Raw genomic sequence first — 26,088 nt, 5'->3', positions numbered from 1 at the left:
TCATAGCAGAGGAGGACAAAATCAACTTCTAGCACTGATGTTTGTTACAATAGCCTTAATCTGTAATCAGATATGATAGACTGTGAGGCTGTATCAGCTAAGTGCCTGAGTGATTATTGTAGTGTCTGTGTTCCAGATAATTCAGGATAATGTCTAGTGGTGTAGTTTTGACTGTGCCGCAGGTGCATTAAGCAGTATAATAATGCATGGGAAGACAGAACTGCTGAAGTAGTTCCTCTTAATAAGCATGCCATGATTCATGTGTTGCAGTACTTCAGCATAATAAAGCAAATTAAAGACAGAATAGAAGCTGTCTCTCTTAATTTCTTACAGATTTTCTATGTTTGTAGCATCTTGCCTTTGTTTTCCTTCATTTAATTATTCACTCTACCAGAGAGGGTTATACTAGCTCTTCATTATAAACTTTCCCTGAAGATATGGAAGAAAACCTCTTTTAATCTACCTAGAAGTTCAAAATAGTTTTCAGTCTTGGAAACAGATGTAAACAGCCTTAGCATAAATGTGAGGGTTTATTCTATCGTGTCTGTCACAAGCTTAACGTCTAAAAGACTGCACTGCTAATTACTGTATAGTGTGATCTCATCATTGTTGATCCTTGTGCTGGCATCCCAGAAGCTCATTAGAAGGCAACAATGTCCAGAGCTGTTTGTAGGTGCTCTGTAACTGCTTGTTATTTGATTGGATCATCAGTAACCATAGCAGTCACCTACCCATTAATTTAATCAGCGGTGGATAGCATTTATTCTGCAAAAAATGAGAATCTATTAAAAAGGGAGGTAGAAATATTGAATAAAATGCTGGTTTTGTAGAAATAAGAAGAATTAATCTTTCTTGGTTTTCCCATTTCCTAAGATAAACTCTGTCTGCCAAGGAAATACGGGGAAGTCTGAGGTCTGCCCCTAGCAGGGAGCCTTTTGTAGCGTCAGTGCTTAGGCCTTGAAATATTTAGGATCTGATTGCTGTAGAACAGAGAGGAAACCATCAAGCAGGAACTACATCTTTCTATTTGTATTTATTTAACAGCTTATAGGCCATTTCTGTGTATAGTAGCCTCTCTAAATGAATGGACATCTTGAAAGTAGTATTTCTTCTGGGTAGTTTCATTCTGTAAACGAGATAATAAAAGATTCCAATGTATTTTTCCTTGCTTTGGGCAGAGGATAGCAGGGGTTGATTGTGCTCTTTCTCCTTCTCTTTGGTTAAAGGTGCCTGGACTCCGATAGGTAGCCAGTGTCATGATGCAGGACTATCTCCAGCTACATTAGAAACAGGTGAGGATCAGTTTTCTAAAGCAGGATCATATGGGTTTCCTTCTTTTGTTTTAAAAGTAATTAAAAGCTTCTAATTGAGAAACAAGCTCTAGAAAATTTGGGGCAGAAAAAACACTTATTAACAGCATACATACAATGTACAATGCTGATGGAGCCGGGCTTTGAGTGGAAATAAAAGCTGCAGATGAAGTCCTCTGTTGTGGTTTAACATTTCTGCTTTCTCTATATTTCATACTAATCTCTCCTGTATCACTCACTGCTTACAATCTTTGAGGCCTAGAAAGAAGGGGAACTTTATCCTTGAGGGGTGGCGGGGCGGGGAGGAGGGGGGCTAAACCAGTTACCACACCTACATGTATAACACTGAGTAGCTGCTGTTTCCCATTATCATCAAAGTCAACTGAAGTCCCTGAAAGTAGAGGTAATAAAAATGTCTGTGATTTATGAAATACTTTAATTACCCACCCACTCATCCTAAATGCGTTAAATACTGTGTGGCAATGTTTCCTTGATTGCATGTTTTTGTTATTCTTCAGAAAAAAAACAGGCATTTTATGACAAAGTAACAACTTTCGTGACAATATTTGTTTTGCCTTTTTTCTTTTTTTTTTTTTCCTTTTTTTTAACTTATTACTTTAAAGATATTCTTCCCCCCCTTTTTTAGTTCCTGTTTCTGGTTCTCATATGGCTGCCTCTGCTTGTCAGCATTCTTTGAGCAGTTTCCTACCGACTGGAAAACAGAGGGATACAAGGAAAATTGATGTACACCTAAAGCCAAAGGCTTTGCACACAGTCTCAAAAGAGCGACCACATTCTTTAGTGGACCTTAAGGCCTATAAAGACACAAAAATTTTAGTGGCAAAATTTTTGGAACATTCAAACTGTAATCTCCCTCCAGAAGTACGTCACGTAGTGAACAGCATACGATCAGTAATAAAATCTGATGAGAGACACATGGAAGAAGCCATCTTCAGTGCGAATATTATAGACCAGGTAGGCCATTTAAGTTCTGAAGATTTGTTCAACCGTGATAGACACATACCTTACTTAAATGTTTTTACAGTTTTAAGCACTTCAGACAATGCCTACAAAAGTTCTTTTACAGTAGACTGGCTTTAGTAAGAAATAATATTTATTGGACAGCAGTACATTTTACACTGAGGCACTCATAAATGCTTTTAAAATTCCTCAGCAGAACCCAGTACTACCCTAGGAGATCTATAGGGAGCTGATATTTACATGTCTCTTTCTTCCAATGTCTTTCTGCCTCTGTGACTGTTCCATACATAAATTTGTGGTTATATACAGAGATGGACAGAACTGACTTGGATCTGTTGTTTCTTTCAGGGAAATGTATTTGTACAGCATAAGCTACGAGCTGAAAAGAAAGGGTAGATAAACAAGCAGGGCCATGATCTATCAGAACAGAACAGTGCAGTTACCCTTACTCCTGGCTGGAAGAATAATGACCCTTGCTATTTTTAAGAAAACAAATTGAGAAATTGTGCTTTTCCAAATGAAGGAATAATGCATCTTCTCACCTTGAGTGAGAATAAAACATACACACAGCTTGGAAGGAATCCTATAAAACAGGGGAATTAGATATAATAATAATAAACATCATTATTTATTATATTATATAATCATATTGTGGGCGCAACTTCTATTATTTAATGCATATTTAATAATCTTTTTTGCAGGGAGAAAGGTGATGAATCAGCTGTTGCTAGTACTGTAAGCAGAATGATAGCTATAGAAATGAAGCTCCTTTTCTGTTGTCAGATTTGCAAAGCAGAAAGTAGCTCTTAGCGCGGACTAACCACATTCAGGTTGACTCTAGGGTTTCCACAGAGCCAGACAGACAATTACGGATACGGGTTTGGGGGCTGTTTCCCCTGCTTCTGAGATATCATAACTCCTACGGTATCAGTGTGCTGATCCTAAGCAAGGGGAACTAGCTGAATATTAAAATGGGATGTAATAACACCTAAATAGCATGTGAGATAGTGTGATGTGTAGCAGGAAACAGCATTTAATAAAGCTTGCTGCAAGATTGGGTTTGCTAACTATGAAGTAGAACAAAGTAGCACTGATTCGGGTACCTCTCTAGTCACGTGGGTGGAAAAGCAGTACTATCATGACATACTTAACAGTCGGTATGGAATTAAATCTTAACATTTTTATTGCTTTGCCAAATTTATAGGTCATTAAATCCTCAAGGTCAGAAAGTTGAAAACAGTTTTCTTTAAATGAAAAAAACCCTGTAGTTTCTCACAGAACAGTATAAAAAAATTTGAGTGTTTATGTATATCATAAAACCAGAAACCAATGACCCAATTTATAGCCTGTGTGGATTTCTTAGATCCAGGGAGACAGACAGTTTTTTCACATTAAAGAAATAATTTTAGTAGGTTGTGGGGTTTTTTTCCAAGACAAGAACCATTATTAGTTAGTGAAAGCCCAGGGCATTCCAGCAATCTACTTGAGAAGTCACAGAATTTTTGGTAAAATAGTTGTATAATTCAGATTTGTGAAGTAGCTTGACAGTTCTATTAACACCAAAATGTTTGTTTACCAGGCTTGCAAAGTTTTCGTTCTCCTTCACCCTCAGCAAAGCTAGCGAAGCATCTATTTCTCCTAAAAGAAACGGATGAGTTTAATGTGCTCCAAACTTGTCTTTGTCAATTATAAGGCAGAGATGCTGCCTTTTCCACAGGTTTCCTCTTCATTCATATAGAGAGAAACAAATACTTGTTTGCGCCTTTGTGGATTCAATGCTACAGTACAGAGAGGAGGCCAGATGCCTCTCAAGCCTGCCAGTGCCTTCCAGTAGCCAGTCCTCAGCCCTGCCCAGTTGTGAGAAGATGAGAAGCGGGAGGGTTTCTGCGCGGCTGCATAAGCACCCATCTCCTATGGGAGAGTTCCCCCATTAGATAACTTAAATGAAATGGTATTCAGGGACTGAACCTTCTAAATGAAAACATGTCTTACCTTATTCTCCCCATTTTTCCTTCTCCATCCCTGCCCTTTTAAACAGGTAATTACAAGTTCCCAGCAGAATGTGAATACCTCTAGAAAGCGACTTCAAGAAGATCTTCATCTGCAGAGCTGTGGTGCTCTGAGCTCTCCAGTTGCCTTCTTACGTAGGTCCCATATCACGCGCAGTTTAGAGCGGGACAGGCCTCACAGTTTAATTGGAGTTTGCCGGGAGACCATCCTTTGATAATATTTGCAGGTATGTGATTCCAGCAAAGAGAATTAAGGAAGAAACCAGGACTGGGAGAAATACAAGTAGTGGATGACTTAAAAAGGAAGAAGTGTCTTCCTTTGGAATTCCACTTTTTTCCGACATCAGGAGGAGAACACCTGTTTTTCTGAATGTAAATTTCAGCCCTGATTTTTGCAAAATTTTAACTGATAAAGTCATAACAGATGTTTTCCCAACCAGAAATGCATTTATTTCATTGTACTTCTGGAAATGCTACTGATGCTGCCTAGCATTTCTTGAAAACCAGTGCAAAACTGCCAGAGACTGGCTGTACAACTTCGAAGTTGTATTTATTTAATGTACCTCAAAGTGTTTTAACTATGATCAGTGTTTTAATAAAAAGTATTTCTGGACTTTGCTTTTTCAACTACTGATTTGGATGGAAATGTAAAGGTGATTCATATGCACATGTAGTGCTGCTTCTAATCCATTTTTCCAGTGTCTTTCATGCCAGGCTAATGGATCTGTCCTATTAAAGCTGCCCCCCTGCCCCGCCCCCCCATTATGTTGCCCTTTTAAATTATAGTAAAGGCTGCAGTGTGGTTTATTTTTGCTTTGTTCTGAATGCTCATGAGTTTATTAATGGAGTAGCATATGCTATTGAAAACTGACGTTTAAGTACTCTGCGAATTGCAACCAAAAGATGCGTTAGGGAAGAAGTCTTTGAAATTCTGCATTTCCAAAAAGCAGATTTTGACAAACGTTTTACAAATGCCAACTGCTAGGAAGTTAGATGAATTTTCATCTAGCAGAGCCTTGAACATTTTTTCAAAACGAATTGTTACTCCAATTAGTAGTTTTGACAATTATATTACTAAAATACGTCCTTGTGGTTCTGCTGCATTTATGATCTATTTAACATTGATCTTAACGAAAAAATAATAATCAAAAAGTAAATATCATTGACACTAATTTGATTACCAGCATAAACACAGGTCTGCCAGCAACGTCTTCCAGTGCAAGCTTCATCCTGGCTCTCTCAGAGGAAATTGGAAAGGCCTTAAACCAAAGGTTCTCATCAAGAACCTACCACAGGTTGATGTTTCAGGGTTTTAATTTTTTTGCAGCAGTGCTTGTCAGAAGCGTTAGTTTCCATTTGAGGTTTAATCATATAGTGGTTTCATTTGTGTCACTCTGAGCTGGGCAGACATCCTGTGAAAAGGTCACAAAGGAACGTAGCTGAAGATGGGTAGTTTAAGTTTTACAGAATCATCCATTTTAATGTATTTTAATTATAGCATGCTTATGTATTGTTGTGAAGTCACAGTGACATCCAGTGGCAACAGGGTATGCTAATTGAAAGCATCTACTCTCAAGATAATATCGATATACAACTTCCTAATTCAAGAGATTAATTCCTTCAAAAAAAAAAACCTCTGTGACCTTTGCAACTGCACTTAGATGAAGAATTAAATGATCTTCTACTTGGATTTTTTTATTACGTAAACTTACACAACAAACAAAATAAGCAAGCTTCCTTTATTATTTCAGATTTATTAGTGATAGTAGGTTAATTCTTTCCTAAGGTCAGTTGCATGCAACACACTACTCCTTGAAGTACAGTCACCTAAAGCTCTTTAGTTACTTCATGGTAAGGCTTCTTAAGTCACAGTGTATTTTCTTCAAGGCCTTGGCCAAAAAAAATATCTAGACGAAAAGTTACACCAGTGAACATTTATCTCATAAGGAATACAACTTTACTACTAGGTTTTTTATCTACACACATTCTAATACTGCTGATGGTGCTAGGTTATTTGTCAAAACAATTTACATTCAGAACACATTGCCTTAGAAATAAGAATACTTTATAAAAGACAGAAACAGGTAAGCATGGCTTTCCCATTTTGAGCTAGTATAAACAAAAAGGTAATATGCAAAAATTAAAGAAAAAAAAAAAACCCCAGCCCAACACATACATTACACAACCTGTGCAATAAGTTATCCATGAAATAACTCTGTTAAATGATAAAAATCACAAGCATTAAAAATAAATATGTATCTAAATAAATACTTTGATTTTAACCTTGTGGCAATTATTCTTTATTTAGCATATGAAACACTTGTTACATGTTTATGTTCACACCTTGCCAAACAGGTTACACTTGTCATAACAATACCAAGTACTACAGTGGTTTTCTTTACATTAGAATCTAAAAGTTTTAACTGCACACATTCCTTTCCACTGAAATACCATCTATTCGGCACCAGTTTTAAAATTATGCAAAGCCATCAGTATTGGGCCTCTCTATGGGACTGGGATTTTTTTTTTTAAATTTGAGGCAGCCGTAACTTTCTCTAATTGCTTCTCTCTGCCATTTCCTGCAGTCTCATTCATCAAATATTCACATTCACCATGTTATCAAACAAAGACATACATACATCACTCCACATAAAGGTTACAAATAAATATGTTTTAAGTTTTATGAGAAAAGAGTTTAGAAGATGTTGCAAAATACTTAAATGTTTTACAAAGGTTTTTGTCAGTGATTATTGTCCTTGACCATTCTCCTCATCACTTTTTGGCAAAGAAATAAAAAGGAAGGAGAGAAAAGGCAGAGACACCTGTCTGTTCCTTGTTTCGGAGTCCTCAGGTCAGCTTCAAAGCCTTTCATTCGTACAAAATACAAAAGTCTCTTCAGCTATGAGGGCTTCAGCTTTGATGGAACCATTTAGTTATTTTGCCGCAAGAGTTGCATGCTAGATGTAAACGGGGGTCTCTTGTCCTGTTAGGAGCCTGAACATGGCAGCTGGCATAGTCTTCATGTGAATCTGTCAATTGATTTACACAGAAATTAACAGAACTGTTACTGGTGTAAAATAGTCCATAAGGCCCAATCTGTCTTTCCCTGTGGTGTAAGTGCATCTATGTCTTGTCCTGGTTTCTACAGGTGTGAATGTTACCAAAGTTTCTAGTTCAAAGTTCTCCGGTTCTAACAGGCTGGTTTGCTGTCTTTGCTTTTTTTGTGTGTGTATTTTGTTTTTTAAAATGATGACAAGATGCAACATCATATAGCTGAAAGACACCTAAATACTTTTTATTGTTATACACTATACCAGTTGCAGCCGTTAAAAAAGAAGCAGCAGAAACCTCTCTGAAAATACATTCTGCTGTTCTGGTATTAACTGAACTTAGATTATTTTTTTTTTTTTATTCTGTCTACCTTCCCTGTGGGACTGTCATTTTGTACCCATTTTCTCTTTATTGGAGTATGGTTCTCTGAAAACAAAACTTGGACTTTATCACCTGATGTTTAAATGGCGGTCAAGAGTTTGGGGGAACAGGTTCTCTCATGGCTAGTGTATTTAAGGTCTTTCTATAAGGAGCACTTTGATATATGTCAGAAGAATTGTACAGACTAATGGGATTAAAGGCATCAGGTAATCAGAGCTGCATTGGAAATGTAGTAACAGCTCTAAGTACCTATCGGACAATGCAAGAGGAAGGAAGGTAGCTTTCCAAGCTGATAATACAGACCCTCACCAGCCGTACCCTGCCTTGATTTCTTGGTCTCTTCATGCTGAAAAAAAAGTTTCCTACTGTCCTCACGTGTTTAGTGAGGCATGGAGGCTCTACTGAAATCTACACCTTTGTTCCTGCCAACATGCATGTGCTCTGTGTCATTTTTCAAGTGTCATTTTCCACAGGAAAACAAGTAACCTTTGATTTTCGGCAAAGGAACTAGTGGAAGATGTGGCCAGGGCTGTGTAAGATACTACCATCAAATTCAGTAGGGGTTTTGATAAACTGGAGGATCGTGTTCATTTGTTGCTGATTTCTCTAAAAGTGCTGGAGGGAGATGTCTTAGCTTACACCTAAGGTAAGTTGGAAATGTTCAGTGGTAGTGAAATTACTAAAATACATATCAATTTGCATCTCTCATCTCTCTGAATATTAATTTATTTCTATAGCAGATGCTGTAGAGATAAGCCAAGACGTTTTCATAGCTAACATGCTTGTGTGATTTCTTCTCTGAATTGATGGGTTCAATTTGAATGGTAGGTCGAAGAATCATGCCAGGAACTATTGAAAAAGAGTGGAAAAATGCTGTGAATGTGCATCTAATTGTTCAAAAAATGTTCTGTTAATTGTTTGTTATTACTGCTCAACTCTGATTTACTGAGGTGGTAGTTTTAATACTGTGTTAAGACACTCTCTTCAACTGGAAAATATATTCTTTCAACAGTTTTAATTCCTTGATAAAGTATTTAATTATTTTCTTACCTCTCCCACTGAATTAGACAATGCTTGTACTATCTTCTCATGAGCAGTAGCAACAACACTTTGTCCGTTGATCTCAATGATACGATGTCCTACTCTTACCCCTCCCCTCTCAGCTATTCCGCCTCGCATCAAGCTGCAAATCTGCAAGAGAAAGCAAAGTTTATTAAAGTTTAGAAATGTGATAATGTAGCAGTTACTACGATTTAATACATCGTAATGAGCGGTGACACTGCAAGGGTTCCGGAAGATACTTGCAGAAAGTATTAGGCAATATTGTGAGTTTTTAAATGTTGCTTTGTGGGATTTTATTTTTTTTCCCCCCCAAAAAAATCTGCAAATCACAATTTTTGTTTTCATTCTCACAGGCTGGGAATATATAAACAGCTAACACATCGATATAGGTAGCAGCCACGCAAAAGAGTGGAGTTAGGGGAAAAGGGCACTCTGCTCTCTGGAGTCACTGCTTTTCTCACTGGTTTACAGAACTGGAGCTTAGGATGAAGGGGCAAGTCAGGCCACTGTTTCAGCTGCAGGTACCAGTAAAGAACCAGGCACAAGTTTTGACTTTTATGCCCCCTACAATAGGGGAATAATTCTACAAGAAGAGTTACGTTTGCCAGGAATAGTCCCAGCAGACACTGCTACTTAAAATCTGAGGTTGCAACTTGCATGATGTACAGGGAGAAAGAAAAATCTCAATCCAGTATGGGAAATCTAAAAGAATGTTCCTCCTCAGGAACAGTATCTGTGCTACAACAGGGCCCCCCTGACCGACTAGACAGCTGTATATTAGATAGAAATTGTTGGTAAATCATTTCAGGAGACTAAATTCACACAGCACATAAGGCAGCCATTGCATAGCTTGAATCTCTGGAACTGAGCAGAGCTTGGCAGTGCTGAGATTTACCTTTTGTTTACTGAGAAAAACCTGGTCTTGGAGGAAAAGAAATGAGTGGTAGGGGATCCAGCGATGGCTGTTTCTGCAGTTACTGTCAATGGTTAGCACCATACGCCAAGAATAATTATTTGCTGATATCTGGTAATTTGCTCAGAGCTAAATGGAAGTATGAGATGATGTAGCATGTGTCCTGGTGAGTTTGTACTCTAATTCAGAAACGGTACGTGGGGAGATGGCCAAGCTGGAATATATTGAAGGTGAAACATTGTCTGTGGTTGACCAGAATCTGTTCTGTATCATGTGAGCAGTTCCTTTAAATTCCTCCTCACAAATAACAACACTATAAAAAATTACATCCTTCCTTACTTGGAGTTCAGGTTGTCTGGTACGGGGAAAAAAAATTTATGGTTATTCTTTGTTTACAAAAGGCCTTTCTCAGCTTTCTGAAAAAAGACTCTCCTGCAGCGAGACTTCTCTTCCACCACGCTGTCAACAGTGGTGGATTTTTACCTACTCTGGTTCATAAACTATTTCTGAGGGACTTTTGTGGATAGAGGCACCATCAGGACCCTTCACAGAATTGTGTCTTGAATTTCAGTCACGTACAATATATTGTTTTGTGGGTAGTCAGCCTTCTAATCATATAGCTGACAAGATAAGCTGTACTACATAGATCTTCTCTTTTATAGAAAGCTTCTCAATTCAACTCCATGTTAGAAAAACAGTTTGCTCCTTGCTATTGGAGATTGTAAGCAGTAATCTGAAAGCACAAAAAGCGGAATGTGCCTGAAGAAACTCTAAATATATTTTTTCACAGTATATAAGACAATACACAAGACAGTACAGCCAACTGAAATAAAAGCTTTCTGAGCAATGGAAATGTGACCCCTCACCCCACTGGCATAAAGGAAAAGATGGCAGCTTGGATATCTATCCAGAGCACCTTTGATGGAGTGGCCCCCAAAGCACTTTTAATGCCATCAGTGAATTTCTTCTTTCTAACAGCCTCAGACGTAGGAAGCGGTCTCTCATCTTCATTCAAGAATGTGTTCTCTCTCCAAGGAAGGGGGTCCGCTTCCTTTTTGTGAGCATTAACTGTTTTAATGAGGAAGAAAGAGAAACAGACGCAGAGCCCAGGTGGCTCTGCCAAGCCTCACCAGATCCTGTCCAGCTAGAGACAGACTGCAGGTGTGGAAAAATGCACTGTACTTAGGAGCCACGTAAACGTGCACTTTGTATTTGCAATTGGTTGACTCAAAGCAGCCTTAAGGCTTTTGTCTCCAGCCAGTGGAGCTATGGCAGATTAGGCTTGCAAGTTTAAGCTGAGCCATACCACTAAGTGAACGTGATTCTGGTTCAGCCAGGATCGTTTAGCCTGCTATACTTGTTGAATATGATGGCAGCTGTAATGTTATTAAATACAGCATGATGGATCTGGATCTTCTTGTAAGCAAGACCTTATACTTCATTACTGTGTAAACTCAAAAAAAAAAAAAAGTGTAAACCCTACTGGTTCAATCCATTCAGCTATTACAGATTCTGCAATGCTTTAGATGAACTGCAGTGCATCAGATGTGAGACTTCAGTAGCTTCACAGTCAGTTTTATTGCAACTGCCCATTTTGTAGCAAAACATTAAGCATAGAACAGTGCAAGGCAAACTAACTGTTTATTCTGTGTAAATGCCTTAAATACAACCTATTAAACCAGGTTTCTCCTTATCTCAGCCCAATATTGCTCTATTTAAACCCTGTATATTGTTCCCCAGACAGTTTAAATAAATACAAGTAAAGGCAAGGAAGAAAAAAACAAGCTGTCTGTTCTGTGAAGTTTTACCTAGTTTTACTGTATTTTTGAACAGAATTGTGCTGGGCTATGGATTGGGTAGATACACTACTCAGAGAAAGTGAGCTCTAAGATCTAGACTGAGGTGGTGCATCATCAGCAGTAAAAATGCAACTGGTAATACACAGATTTTTCAGAATTTAGGAAAGATTATAATGATGTGGTATGAGAGGACCACTTGTATTTAAATACCATAATTTTAAAAGAATGTAGTACAATGATTTTCAGAAGGTGGCTGGTAGGTTACCTTATGTTCACCTCCTCATCACACCACATTCATACCCGTTTCATATGTATGCACAGTATTTCTTTTTTCTTAATGTTTTATAGTTTAAATTTTAGATTCCTTTTATAAATATGCAATGAAACTACATGAGTAGCTTTCAAGAGCCATGAAGAATATTTGCGTCATTAGTGCAAGAGGATTTTTGCAAAATTAACACTCTGATTTATGCTGTTGTGCTGTTCCCTAACTGAAACTTCCAGGAGCTGGCACTGCTAGTGCTCCATGAAGCACAACTGCAGGCCTTGCCTTAATTAAACTGTACAGAATACAGAAAGACAACAGTCACCTGCAGCAGCCCAGTCTCTGCATCTTCCTGATGCCCTGCAAATCCCAGCTCAGGTAGTACTTTTGTATGCCTAGGTTGGTTATGGGCTATTCGCTAAGATAACAGCTGTACGTCCTGCACAGACGAGATAGGCAGAGCAAAAAGGAAACACCACAAAACTGCTATCAGAAGAGGCACAGAGATAAGTACCAGCTGCACACATAACGAGGTTGTGGCATAGCAGTGGGAGACAATTATATCCGTTCTGGCAAGTCATTTATTTCTTCACTGTGCTAATGCTGAGCCAACAAAGAATAAGGATGTTATTTCTGAATCCTGTCATAATTTATAACAATTGCTGGCAATTACAAAACCGCTTTTTGAAAGTTCAGTGTCAAACTACCAGAGAGAGACACACTTTGCAGAGTCATATTTTTAGATGTTAAGTGAAGTAAGAGAGCATTTATCTGCGGAGGACTTATGGGCCCAGAGCTTCTCTATGTAGCAGCCTAACAAAAGATGTTCACCTCTCCTTTGTGTTCATTGGCTTTCCTATTCAAACACAGACTCTTCATAAATGTATTACAAGGCTTTCTTTTTTTGTTATCCGAGAAGGATTTTTGTGCTGATAGACAACAACTAAATGTTGCTAAATGTAATGGGAATGAATTATGACCATCAGTGAGAATATGAGAAATGACCAGTAGATGGAGTGAGCACGCTGTGAAAGAAAACCACCACAGTCTGCAGAATTTACTAAACTGAGGCCATAGGAGATGATTAGCTGAGACAAGATGAATAGATTGTCGTGAGGATGCGATACGCTGCTTCTAATCACCTTGGCCTGATTCTCTTCCCCAGCCCAGACCCAGCCCCTCTGAGGCTGTGACAGGCCTCCTGGAAGAGTTGATAAATGCACCATAGTATTGCTCGTGGTTCCTTAAATACATTTTCCTCTTTTTATCGTAGTACTAGCTGAACGTACCAGATTTACAAAGGATAGCAATTAGGAAATAAATCAATGCCTCATACAGTGTTATATGCTGTTCTCAGCACCCTCTGGGAGATCTTGTTAAACCAAATCCCATCCCTTTCATCCTTTTTATACCAAGACTTGGGTTTTGCTAACAGGGTGAACTACCAGCAATAACCATATGCACTGAACATACACGTCCATGTAGGTGAAAGGGGATTAGGCACAGGCGAAGGAGGACAGAAATCTACCACGCACCTGATTTTTCTGTATTTTGTTACAAACCTCTCTCTACGCAGGTGTCAGAGCGTTAATGCCAGACATGGCAAATCCTTTAAATCTTTGCGTCTAAAGGATGTCAACCTGGGGTAGGTATCACTTCAGAGTGCTTCCAGCTGGACAAAGGCTTGTCGTGGTGTTCTTTATACCGGTCTGCTGTGACCACAACATGATATGAGCTTAGGTAGGAACACTTAAAACTTAGGTACAAAAATAACTTGGACTTGGCTAGTAGAGCTGAAAATCCACTGGTGAGCCATCCGGTTGCTAAAGCACACTAGGACCAATAAACCATATCCTATGGAGTTACCTGCTACTCTTCCAAGGGTGGCAAAGAGAAATCTGGCAACTTCAATTGATGAGTTTCACAGAACAGGGGACCAGAGACCACAGTCCTTTGTGATGTGGTTTTCTCTGTGAGCAGCCTGATTATTTTTTTTCCTAGACTGGAGGAAGAGGAAGATGGGGGTCGTCCTACACCACAGGCAGTACCTAATGCTAGTATCAGCGCCCAGAACGGCTGGGTGGCTACCTGACCTAGTTGTGTTGGGAGTTTGCTTTGGAAAGGTATTGGAGGATGGCTTGGGAAGGAAGAACTACGAGAGGAGGACCCTGAGCTGCACTGGGTAAGTGTTACCTGCCACGTTTGCTCTCCTGTTTGCTGCTGTTACTGCAGGGAAACTGCAGCATGCAGAGAAGGGATATCTGGGCCACAACCTGTGCAATTACTTGTAGCGAGAGGTGTTTAGTTTTAACTGGAGTTGGTTATAAATACGTTCCCATGTCCGCTACTATGTTATCCAAATAAATGATGCACAGTGGAAGAAAAATTAGAAGTCTTAGTGAGTGTGTGCTGAAATGTAAAAAAGAGAAACAGGATCAGAGCTAAGATTAGAATGTTACAAATGTAAAAACCTGTTTCAGCATAACTTTTCCTTGCACCTCTGGCTTGCTAATGACAGAGTCATACGTGATAGCTGATCCAGATGCTGCACCAAACAAGCTAGACTAAAAATCTTTTGGCTGTATTACATAGGAAAAATCCCTCAAGAGTTGGCAGTATCTGATCTCCTGGTATTGCCTATTCGCATTATATTATTCAGAGATGTGATTATAAGGTTTTGATTAATTAAGGGATCACAGTACAAAAAGTGAATTCACGTGCAAGGATTTCCTCAGTGCTTCAGTGTGTTTCTTGAAAGCAAAAAAAAAGAAAGAAAAAAACCCAAACCCCAAACAATCACTGAGCACAGAAACTTACGATTCCATTTTGTACACTGAAGCCCAGCTGGTATTTTAAGTCTGGCCGTTTTATGAGGACAGTAGTGACAGGAGGACAGCTGACAATGTTCAGTTTGACTTGCGTCTGATTCTTGAGACCCTGTAAGATATTCCAAAAGTTATTTTTTCTGAAATGGATCTTAATTTGCTCCTTCATTAGTGGTTTTCTAATTGCAAGAGAGTAAAGCAGCTGATCTGAGAAAGAACAGCTAGAGTTAATAGAAATCTGTTGTTAATTTAGAGATACATTTCTCTGTTTCATTTATTTCCCAAGCTGTTTGGCCCAACAAAACATCAAAACTTTGCCTTTAATTATTATAGAAACTTCAAGAAAGTTTTGAAGAATGTTTTGAAGAAAAAGCAAAACTGACTACTGTTTGCCCTTTACCAGCATCTGGTTAATTAATCTCCTGCTGCTCTTGATAAATCTGCACAGACATTAAGTTTAGTGTCAGTGAATAAAGATAATGTGTTCTGAGATTCCATCATGTCTGGGGAATCTTAATATACTCACTTGATCTGTCCTGCAGTCTACCAGCCTGCATCCATGTCATCTACATGGAGGCTACAGAAGCACAGTAGATTTTAATCCTCAGATTTTAATTTAGAGGCTGTAGGGAAGCCAGGAACTTTGAACATAGCTAAGCAATTTAATTTAGGCAAGTTATTCAGACCTGGCCTTGTCTGTTATAGGCCAGTAACAAAGCTGCAGTCAAATTCTCTGGTCCTACGTTTTTGTACCTTTTCACCCCTGAATCTCTTGTTTCTAATTCTACTTTTTGTTAATGACAGATTACTTTTTTTTTTTTTTTTCCAGTGACATGAAAAATCCTATCTGCTGGAAATCTACAGGGTCACTTGTCAGAATATTACATCTCTGCTGGCTTACACTCTACAGCATATAGTTGTAAGTTTGGGGTACCTTTATGATGCCTTGGCATGTTGCAAGAGGTAGACCAACTAAACTGGTCCCGTTAATGGACATGATTTGGTCTCCAATGCTTAGTTTCCCAGAACGGGCTGCAGGGCCTCCATTCATCATGTTAGCCAGGATAACGGTGGGTAGAATGGATCCCCATCCAGATTCCACAATCACTACCCCAAGAATTTCTCCTTTCTGTTTTTCTAGCTGGAGCTGCAATTAAAAAGAAAAAAGAAAATTCTTTTTCCTTTGATTTGTCTAAATTGAGCATTAGCATCTCAGTTGTTCCTGAATAACACCTATAAGCTACAAGAAGAATTCTACTCTTTGTTATTAGGTAGTACCATAACTTCAAAAACACTGTTAAAACCGTTTAACACATACCTATTTCTTTACGGGGTACCCTCCGCTTGTTGTTTGAAGGTCACACAGGTCATAATAAGCAAAAACCTAACACAGTGTTTTAACTCTATAGCAAGTGGTGGAACTGGATACCAAATGAATGGATGGCAAAGAAGTTTTGATTCTTCTTGGAACCTGGCAGCTAGGGGAGGCTGCAACATTTTGTGGCTAAGGTGGTGCCTGGAATACAGTCTTGAGTTCAGCTCCACTTCTGCCATTGCTGCTTGGGTTTTCTCTTGATCTCAGGGTTTGTCTGTTCTTATTTGCAGGCATGGATCTCTTGATTATTATTGTTGTTATTATTAACATTATTGAATATACTTGTGCCTAGCGTGTTAATCTAGATCCCTGATGTGCTGATGTAATGCAAATGATGACACCTCCTCAAATATGGTGATGTTAACTGTTCAGTAATCATAGCATATCTAACTTTTATGAAAGAGGAGTAAGAGTTTAAGTAGAGAGCATGCTCTTTAACAGAATACTAGGAATTATTTTCTCTCAAATGTGGAAGGACAGGGACATCCATACAGGAATCATGAAGGCCAGCTGACTTTTGTTGATGCTATCTATCAAGGCTTTGAACCAACCAGTATGCCACAACTCTGTCATTGTTCAAACATTCATAAACCGATTAGAAACAAAGGTGCCACAAAAATAATGACCTTTTTAATCACTTTGAAATGTGACACATTTGTATTTTTCTGTTCCAATTCTAAGTTGAACCAAGATTTGTTCAACTGAATTTTCCCTTGTTTGTTACAAGAGAAATATTTTGCCATGATCATGTGCACACGAAAACACTTCATTGATATCTAGTAACTGCAGATGTATAAAACTACACATCAAATCTTAACCTTTCTATCTGCAGATATAGGTGAAAAATGCTCTCTTCCCAAGAACACACACTCTATACAAAAGAGCCTGTAATGTTAGAAAAAAAATGAGTATAAGTAGGAAAGCTGTGACTAAAGGATTAAGCAATCTGCAGGTCATCTCAGAGTAAGATTGCTTTAGGACTCAGCATAGAAACTCTGACCTTTGGAACGCGGGCCAGATCCCCATTACGCTGCAGCAATAGAAGACAAAGCAGAATCTGGGAGCAACTGAGCTTGCCACATTCTGTTTTGGAATACCCAGTGTTACAGTGACTTTTCTATGAAATGTAAACTGTAAAATATATGGCTGTTGTACAGAGAGAATCCATTACATCCAAAATCAAATGCAACACTTAGGTAATGTGGGGCACTTAAGGGAAATTCTTGCCTTATTATGCATTATGAGTGTGAGACTCCATTTCACATGGCAGTTTTGCTGGTGTTCCAACAGGGGAAGAGAGATCGGCCTGCTCAGTGCCACAGCATCCTGGACTCGTGGTCCTTGTGTCTATTAAGTAAGGAATCACTTACAACGTGCATTAAAGTGGATTGTCATCTTTCTTTCTGTATCAATCCTTTGGTAAAACATAAAACCACTGTGTACTGTGAATAGCACAGAGCTTATCTATGTCAGATGTAAATGTACTTTATTACTGTTTTGACCAGTTGAAGTGGAAAGACCCTGAAAATGAAAGAGGAAAAAAACTTATAAAGCTGCTTTTAGTAGCACAGTATTGATGAAGCAAGACATCTTGAGATTTAAAGTCATCCTTAAAATGCCAAAAGATACTTCCATGAGAACTACATTCCTCTGAAAAAATAGATCAATCTGAAATGAAGTTCCAAAACTGGTTTACCTCTTTGCAGTTTTCTGAGTTGGAAAAGTGTATGAGATCGTCATTGTACATCTCTTGGGTATTGATGATGTCACTGTATTCTTTCTGACTGAGATCCTCTGGGTTAATTCCATTGGCTCTTAAAAACTCTTGGTAAGCCACACTGAAAGCCTGACCAATTGACTGAGCTATCAGCTGTGCCTAGAATGTAGAACAAAACACAGCTCAGAGAAAGGCCTGATAAACAGTTTACCACTGAAACCATAAGAAACAAGAGAGGGGTTGGAATTTAAGACAGAGTCAAAATAAAGGATCCTGCAAAGTTAATATGTTACTATGGCTATAAAGTCACTTTAAGGTCAGTTGTACAAGAAGAATCTGTTACATCCAGAATCAAATTGCAAACTCCCTTTAAAAACCCTGCTGATCTCCTTCTATCAGTGCCTTGCAGTAGCAAGCAGCCATATGCTATTTATGTACTCGTTCCAATAAACACTGGAGAGTACTGGCTTTGTACCAATATGGAACAGAGCTTACAGAAAGACTGTCACAAGCCCTGCTTCTGAGCACAGTATATTTGCAGCAGTGCAGAGAGAATGGATGGCCTGCTTGCACGTGCCTTCACAGGCATACCTGTGCTGATGATTTTGGTTGTCGTGTCACCTGCTGCTTCTCCACCTTGGTTTTATAGGACTGAAAACACTGCTTCAACAAAACCATCTGCTCACCTATTACTGCCATGATACCTGTGTCTCATTTCCAGCAGACCAGCAACAGCCGTACATGCCCACTGCACAGCTACAATAGCTATTCCTATTAACACCTTGACTAGCAATGTCAGGGATGCTTTCAAGAATGCAGCCAGAGCCATGGTTATAGTTTGTTAATGCTAAGAACAAATCTTCGAAATCTCCTGTGTCTTTTTTAATTTTTGGAGCACTTATCTGCACATGCATTTTACTACAGCACACATTAAAAGGTGGGTTCCCATTACAGTGGGCTGTACAGTGAGTACGATTACTGAAACGTTATGGTGACTGGTATTTGGATGTGTCAGAAATATATATATCTACTAGAAAGAAATCTACAGAAACCGGCGGTGTTGATGACCACACTAACAACTTTGCACATCCAGCATGCTGCAAAAGAATTACTGAACTGCCGTAAAATTTACTTTCTCATTCCACTAGATGGCTCTGGAACACAGAGAAACAGGAGTAGAGCTAAGTAGAAAGAATTTGGAGCCAACTTTTTCTACACTTGAATTGGTTTTTTTACTTTTCTATTCTGAGTTTACTGAAGCTCACAGGAGAATGCCATGTTGAGTTTCGTATATTTGTGGTTTCCAGGTACTGTATTCTATCATCAGGGGATATGAGTAACTCCCAATGATCTGAGGGGGAGTTAATTGCATCTTACAATGTAATTCTCTAAAAACATTCCTAATCAAACCATAAAATGATTCTGGAAATGCAACACACTTTCTTAGGCCATAGGTACATGCTAAATGCATTACGAATACATAGGGTTTTCTGGGCAACATTGTAAATCTAAATCTACTTGCAATCTACAGTTCAGATACACGGTGTTTTCTTTGATGCTAAAAGATGGTTTTCTTATTTCACTTATGCTGCGGTACACAAAAGCACCAATCTGCTTGACTGGAAAACGATTTTAGAAAATCAAGGACATAATTAGCCTAGCCGGACACAAATCATTCCTTCATATTTTAAAACATCTTTTCAAATCTTATCAATACACCAAGAGGTTTGTAGTAGTATGATAGTAGAGAAGTAATCAGGAATGTTTTTATATTGTTCTGTTATTAAAGTTTATCACCAATCCTTATTGACTACTTTTTTTGATCTCCAGTGCCATTGCTTTCTCTGTAGTTAGTCCTTTGCTTTCACCTCCATTCTACGTTCTCAAAACGTTTACAAGTCTAAATGTCATATTTTATTATTTTATTGCTAGTAACAGCCAGTTCGCACATCCTAATTTCATCTATATCTCCAAGTTTTTATGAATATTTATGAAGTCTTCAGCATTATGTACAAGTGTTGTGGTTCGACAACTTAGAGGTAATGTAATTAAGTTGCTTGAAAAGGTCACCCCAGCAAAGCAGTGGCAGAGCTGCGATACTAGGTCTGAGAACAATCCCAACATAGCACTCTCACCTTTAGACAATGCCATTTCTCCTTCACAGGCTTAATTGCTTTGAAATAATGAAAATGATTGCTTACCTCAAAAAATATGCAACCTGTGAGTTATGACTGTCTGAACCGGAGAACTTAATTCTTTTTTAATTTGTATGACAGAAATTATATTTAAAGCTGTTCCTATATAACGATAGTCAGAAATGTTTAGTACTGCCTATTACTAATACCTGCATCTCAACTGTGAAGTTAGAGACAGACAACAAATTTTGCTTTTTCTATTTTACTAGCTTGATATTTTTTTCCATAGATGTTTTAGGTTGTCTGCCACTTCAGACACAAATATCTATTTCGCTACGAAAACAAACCTGGATGTACAGTAGCAGTAAAGCATGGTCATCTTCCTTTGTCACAAGAGGGAAGGGCATGGCACAGCCGCCAGCACTTTTCACAGGGGTGAAATGGGATGCAGCAGAGATGTACAGAACTCTTTTGCAACCACTACTTCTGCCATTCTATTCTGAGAATGGCTCCAAGTTCTTTCATCTTTTGGTATTTCTCATGCAAGTGAAAATTAGAACCTGAATTCTGAAGCGGTCACTCTTTTTTTAAAAGGCATTTTTACAAGAAGTGGTTTAGGGCTTATATGGTATTAGATCTTAGAGTATCTTATGGCATAAAATGACTTATACTTTTTTTTTTTTAATAGATGTTCTGAGAGTAGCGAGAGTGAGTTCTTCCTGGCCTTTTACTTAAGAATTGCTAAACTCTTCTGGCTGTGAAAAAAAATTTCTGTTAATATAGAGAACTATACATTCTTGGCTCTGTTGCATTTATAAAAACCTTCTAATTCATAATCTTTTCTAGGGATGAAAAAAAACCTGAAAAATAAACACCCAAATGAGTTCTTAAACATCAAAGGATCAAGTTGTGTGTTTGGAAGTACTTATCCTGATTACAGGTAAGCCAGCCATAAAGGAATACGGACTGGGTAGAGGGCAGCCTTGTGCCAGGCCTGCCGAGTTGGTAGATGTTCTCAGCAACTTGGCTTCAGTTTGAAAAAGGTCCAGAATGGTCCCACCTCATTGCCAAGTGTCTGGAGGCTTATGTGTGTCATTATGTGCCAACCCACTGAACTAAAGGATCCAATCCAGGATGATCATTTTGATATCCCATAAATTAATTTTGGCCATGAATGGCCATTGACTTCCAGACAGCTCCAAATAATTAGGTACTAAAGCATTTCACAGAATCGCAAGGGTTGGAAGGGACCTCAGGACATCATCCAGTCCAACCCTCCTGCTAAAGCAGGTTCACTTAGAGCATGTTACACAGGACTTCATCCAGGCGGGCTTTGAACATCTCCAGAGAAGGAGACTCCACAGCCTCCCTGGGCAGCCTGTTCCAGTGCTCTGTCACCCTCAAAGTAAAGAAGTTTTTCCTCATATTCAACTGAAACCTCTTATGTCTCTGTACCCATTGCCCCTTGATCTGTCGCTGGACACCACTGCAAAGAGTCTGGCTCCGTCCTCGTGACTTCCACCCTTAAGATATTTGTATGTGTTGATGAGATCCCCTATCTTCTCTTCTTCAGGCTGAACAAGCCCAACTCTCTCAGCCTTTCCTTGTAGGGGAGATGCTCCAGTCCCCTAGTCATCCTTGTCCTCTCCTCTGGACTCTTTCTAGGAGTTCCTCATCTTTCTTGAACTGGGGAGCCCAGAACTGGACACAGTCCTCCACGTGGGGTCTCACCAGGGCAGAGTAGAGGGGGACGATAACCTCCCTCGACCTGCTGGCTACACTCCTCTTAATACACCCCAGGATACCATTGGCCTTCTTGGCAACAAGGGCACACTGCTGGCTCATGGTCAGCTTGTCGTCCACCAGGACTCCCAGGTCCCTCTTGGCAGAGCTGCTTTCCAGCAGGTCAGCCCCCAGCCTGTACTGGTGCATGGGGTTCAACCTCCCCAGATGCAGCACTCGGCACTTGCCCTTGTTGAACTTCATCAGGTTCCTCTCTGCCCAGCTCTCCAGCCTGTCAAGATCCCACTGAATGGTAGCACAGCCTTCCAGTGTATTGGCCACTCCTCCCAGTTTTGTGTCATCAGCAAACTTGCTGGTGGTACGCTCTGTCCTCTCGTCCAGGTCATTGATGAATAAGTTGAACAAGACTGGGCTGAGTACCAAGCCCTGGGGAACTCCACTAGCTACCGGCATCCATCTGGACTCTGCTCCGCCGATCAGAACCCTCTGAGCCCTGCCATTCAGCCAGTTCCCAATCCACCTCACTGTCCACTCATCCAACCCATACTTCTTGAGCTTCCCTCTGAGGATGTTATGGGAGACAGTGTCAAAAGCCTTGCTGAAGTCAAGGTAGACAACATCCACCGCTCTGGGTAAGCATCATTAAAAGAACACAAATGGTTCTACAACACATGAGCAAAGAGTGGCTATTTGGGGACTAAGGAGAAGATATGAATTTGACGAGACAGGAGAGAGATGTGAATCTGGACAAAGAGCTGGCTAATGTTTCTACTGATTACCTGTAGCTTCAATCAGAAGAGATTATTGACAACAAAATTCATTCAAGAAATCAGATGTAATGTCAGAGATTCTCTAAATTACATATTTTGTTTAAATAAGTTCCATTTACTTACATCCTCTGATTCAAAGACATGGCATATCATTTTGTACTGCTTTTTTCCTTCCTGGGCACCAGGTGTTGTTTCAATACAGTCTTGAGAAGCTGATCTTGGCATGCGGCGGCGTGCCATTAAAACCACAATGTTACCAATATCAGCAATATATGAGATTGTGCGCAGCGCGTGATCCATCATTGTTTCCTGTATAAAGCAAAGAGAAATAAAGTTATTCTTCATGCCTGCTGTTATTCTACGAATGATGCGTTTCCTGCTCCTTGATGGCCTGTTGCTTAAGAATGACAAAAGCTACAGGCGCACTTTTTCTGGGTCTAGATCTGACATCCCCAATGGCAGAGCAAGTCTTAGGGAAGTTGTATGTATATGAGAAAATGTTACAATTTCCCAATTTTTTTTTAATCATGCCCTATAATAGCAATAATGTATAAGGTAACATTTTCTCTTATACATCAAAGTGATACTTTCTTTGTAAAGAGCTACGAAGGCAGTATTTCACCTTCTCTGTAGACAGAATTTTTAATGCTTTTTTCTGGCTACCTACATATCTCAGATCAGTTTGGGGGGGAACTGGTCTAATGTCTGGGCTCGCAGTCAAAATCCAGTTCCAGTCGATGTCATTGGGCTGCCAATTCGGTTGTGCTGGGAGAACTCAACTCAGAAGAGCCGTTAGCTGTTAGACTGATTTTAAGTGGAAACTTGTCCAAGCTTCATCCTAATGAACATTTTTTATGTAAGAACACCATGAAGACTACTAAATATAAAAAGTCATGCTCAAATAACTCAGCTCTGCAGCCTTTTAATTACTTTAGCCTTTTTAAACTCTTACTTTACTTTCTGCTATTAGCAGTGAATTCCCAACCTACTACTTCCAAATGTTTTTCTTACAGGAATATATAATTATTTAGTGGCTTTGATTAAGTATTGAGTTGCCTTGGACAAATGAAAATTGAGTGCATATTTCTAGCCAGAGAATGTTGTCACTAAACTGGTTGTATTTGAGACATTACTGTTTTAGCTTTTGTTTCCGTTTCCAGTTCATGCTTCTATCAATTGTTTCTTATACAAACAAGCAATGAGGTCCCAGATGGAAGAACTTACAAGGACATTTTATGACAGTTTCTGTGCACCACTAAGTATGAACTTGTAGTAACTTTTATTATTTCTGAACTCTGCATAAGCATGAATAAATTAATATGGCTCAACAGCTAGAAGTCTTGTTTTCATTAAAAGGTTTTGATATGTAAAATAATGGTCTTTTAATGCAACAATGTATGTGACATTGCTACAGTGACAATTTCAAAGGATTTTGCTATATTTAGGACTGCAAAGACAAACAATGAGATACTTGTTTACAGTAATGCTTTAGACAATTATTTGAACCTTAATTTTTTATTCAAGATACCGTATGAGCAACCTGATTCCTCCTTTAGGCTTTTTTTAAAATAAAAATAAACAAAAATCCACAACTTCTCAAGTTCCCAGAGAGGTGTGTTGCTATGGAAGATGTTCCATAATGGTAAGGACCTTTTAGGTTTAAAATGAGAGTTTTAGGAATACTCATGCAATCAAGTAATCTGATTTACTGTACTTCCTTTGAGTGCCTTGAAAAAAATCTCTGTTACTGAAGTCTGTGTATAATTATGGAGAAAGAGAAATTCCTAGGGAAAAAAAGGTAATATAACTTAGGTTAGTAATGGCAGATAATTTGACAATTTAGACAAAATATTAGAAAAAGCCTCCTAGCTGTAAGGATCCATAGAAGCCATAATGTGATATTTTAAGGCAGTGATTTACATTTTTTTCCTGAGGAGACATTCAAGGTCTGTGTGTTGCTCTTCACTACGTGGCTGCACTGTCCCTCCTCACCCCTACTGCCCACATGCCAACCACCACCCGAGTTGAGGTGCTTGGCCTCTGCCCTTGGAGCAGTCAGCCTTTGCTCCTTCTCAGGTTCAAACAAAGCCAGACTCTGCCTTGCCATCATGTGAGTAAAGCGCCTGTGTCCTGCCACAGCGGTCACACGATGTGTGCACGTCTTGTGTGACAAAGAGGAGACCGCAGGAGGCTCATGAGAGGTAATTCCAGTATCAGGCTGCCAGGGTAATTGATTCAGCTCTCAGACGTGGCTGCTGTGCTGTACTGAATCCAATCTGTTGCCATTGGGTGAACGTCCTTGTTTTAAGGCAAAAAAGAATCTGAATCCTATTTTTATGGGACATTTCAAACCTGAGCTTTATAGGTTTCTTAAACGGGATGCTGCTTACTTTAAAACCTTATGCTAAGTACTTATTTAATTAAGATAAAGTTTTTTATTGAAACAAAGACCAAGAAAGTACCTCCAAACTGTGTTTTGTTAGCTTTGTTTTTCTAGAATTTCTTTACATATTTTGCTATTGTAGCAATTAACTGTTCTCTTTGAGAAACAAAGGGCCCATCTGAAAATTCCTTCTTGCTGGGGTCACTGCTCAGTTTGGAGGGTTTTCCAGACCCCTTCCCCTGCACCCCGCAACAGCTAAAAACATTCACCCAATTCTGCCTGAGTTGGAATAAAAAACCACTTAGTATTGAATCAATTTGTTTCACTTTACTTTGTGATCTCTGTTAGTTTTGAGTCAGTAAATTGCTTTCTGGTGTCTAGCATATCTTTGATTTTTGACCAAGATCAGGGTTGTCTCTGCTGCTTTTGCATCTGCTTGGATATATATGTGGATATTTCTAATGATGTGAAGAAAGAAAAAGTTACTACAGGTTTGTTGTGTCATTTGGGGGGTTTTTTGGTATGTTTGTTGGTTTTTTTTTTAACTAAGAAGGCCTTTTGTTTTTCTTTTTTTTTTCTTTTTTTTTTTTAATTATTTGCTAGTGGCTCTTGATGTGTATCAGAATATCCCCCTGAGCAGCATGAGGTCAGTTTTCATCTAACTCAATCATATTGGATGACTGAGATACCCATCTTGCTGTGTCTGTAGTGGCAGGGTATCCCTTGAGGTTTGAGCTTCCAAAAAAAACCTATACTGTGGTATGACGCACAATTTTCATCACTTATTATATAAACAGCAGCATCCTTTATATAAACAGCTAGGTATTTAGTTTACCATTAGTTGAACAAATCTCTAAGGCCTAAGAAAGAAAGATTGTTCCTCAAGTTGACAAAAGTAATTGTTTTAAGAATTTCAGTACAATTTAACTTGACAGAGAAAAATATAAATAATCATTGTTTCTTAGAACCACCTGTCTTACTGAAGAGAATCACTACACATAAAACTATTGTAATGATTCTTCTCAGGCTTGAAATAAAATGTTCTAAGCTTATCTCTAAACTATGAAATGTGATGATGGTTAAGAGATGGTTTGGGGGGCGTCTCTAAGGGTTGCAAGGGCTCAGTAGGATCTATAGCACTTCCCTCAGTATGGAAAAATGTTTTATAATGGACATCTCTCAGCAGGATCTTGGGAGCACTGCAGAGATAATTGCTTTTCTGCAGAGATAATTGCTTTTCAGCAGTCTGTACTACATATTCTGTAAGGGTGTAATCATACATGAAGCGTGCACAAGAGTGAATGGACTGGGAAAACGAATGCATTCAATCTTACCTGCCAAGAAAGTCTTTCCGTCCTTATTGTCACAC

General features: G+C 39.0%; 2 protein-coding genes across 3 annotated transcripts in view; one reads left to right on the top strand and one right to left on the bottom strand.

Annotated features, from left to right (window-relative positions):
* LOC104130877 (protein FAM189A1) overlaps nucleotides 1-4,515 on the top strand; it is a 55,925-nt gene extending 51,410 nt beyond the window's left edge. The window contains exons 10-12 of the mRNA XM_035899574.1: nucleotides 1,227-1,292; nucleotides 1,957-2,285; nucleotides 4,330-4,515. Of these exons, the coding sequence (XP_035755467.1) occupies nucleotides 1,227-1,292; nucleotides 1,957-2,285; nucleotides 4,330-4,515 (581 nt within the window). The remainder of the gene's footprint in view (nucleotides 1-1,226; nucleotides 1,293-1,956; nucleotides 2,286-4,329) is intronic.
* Nucleotides 4,516-7,257: 2,742 nt separating this feature from the next.
* APBA2 (amyloid beta precursor protein binding family A member 2) overlaps nucleotides 7,258-26,088 on the bottom strand; it is a 46,678-nt gene continuing 27,847 nt past the window's right edge. For both annotated transcript variants that reach the window (XM_009643965.2, XM_009643966.2), the window contains 6 exons: nucleotides 22,460-22,645; nucleotides 17,668-17,847; nucleotides 15,531-15,743; nucleotides 14,589-14,708; nucleotides 8,783-8,923; nucleotides 7,258-7,329 (listed from right to left, as the gene is read on the bottom strand). In XM_009643965.2, the coding sequence (XP_009642260.1) occupies nucleotides 7,258-7,329; nucleotides 8,783-8,923; nucleotides 14,589-14,708; nucleotides 15,531-15,743; nucleotides 17,668-17,847; nucleotides 22,460-22,645 (912 nt within the window). The remainder of the gene's footprint in view (nucleotides 7,330-8,782; nucleotides 8,924-14,588; nucleotides 14,709-15,530; nucleotides 15,744-17,667; nucleotides 17,848-22,459; nucleotides 22,646-26,088) is intronic.

Source organism: Egretta garzetta, unplaced genomic scaffold (genome assembly GCF_000687185.1).
Source record: "Egretta garzetta isolate BGI_Z169 unplaced genomic scaffold, ASM68718v1 scaffold287, whole genome shotgun sequence".
Classification (NCBI taxonomy): Eukaryota; Metazoa; Chordata; class Aves; order Pelecaniformes; family Ardeidae; genus Egretta; species Egretta garzetta.
Note: the sequence above shows the minus strand (reverse complement) of the source record. Positions and strands in the feature narration are given on the sequence as shown.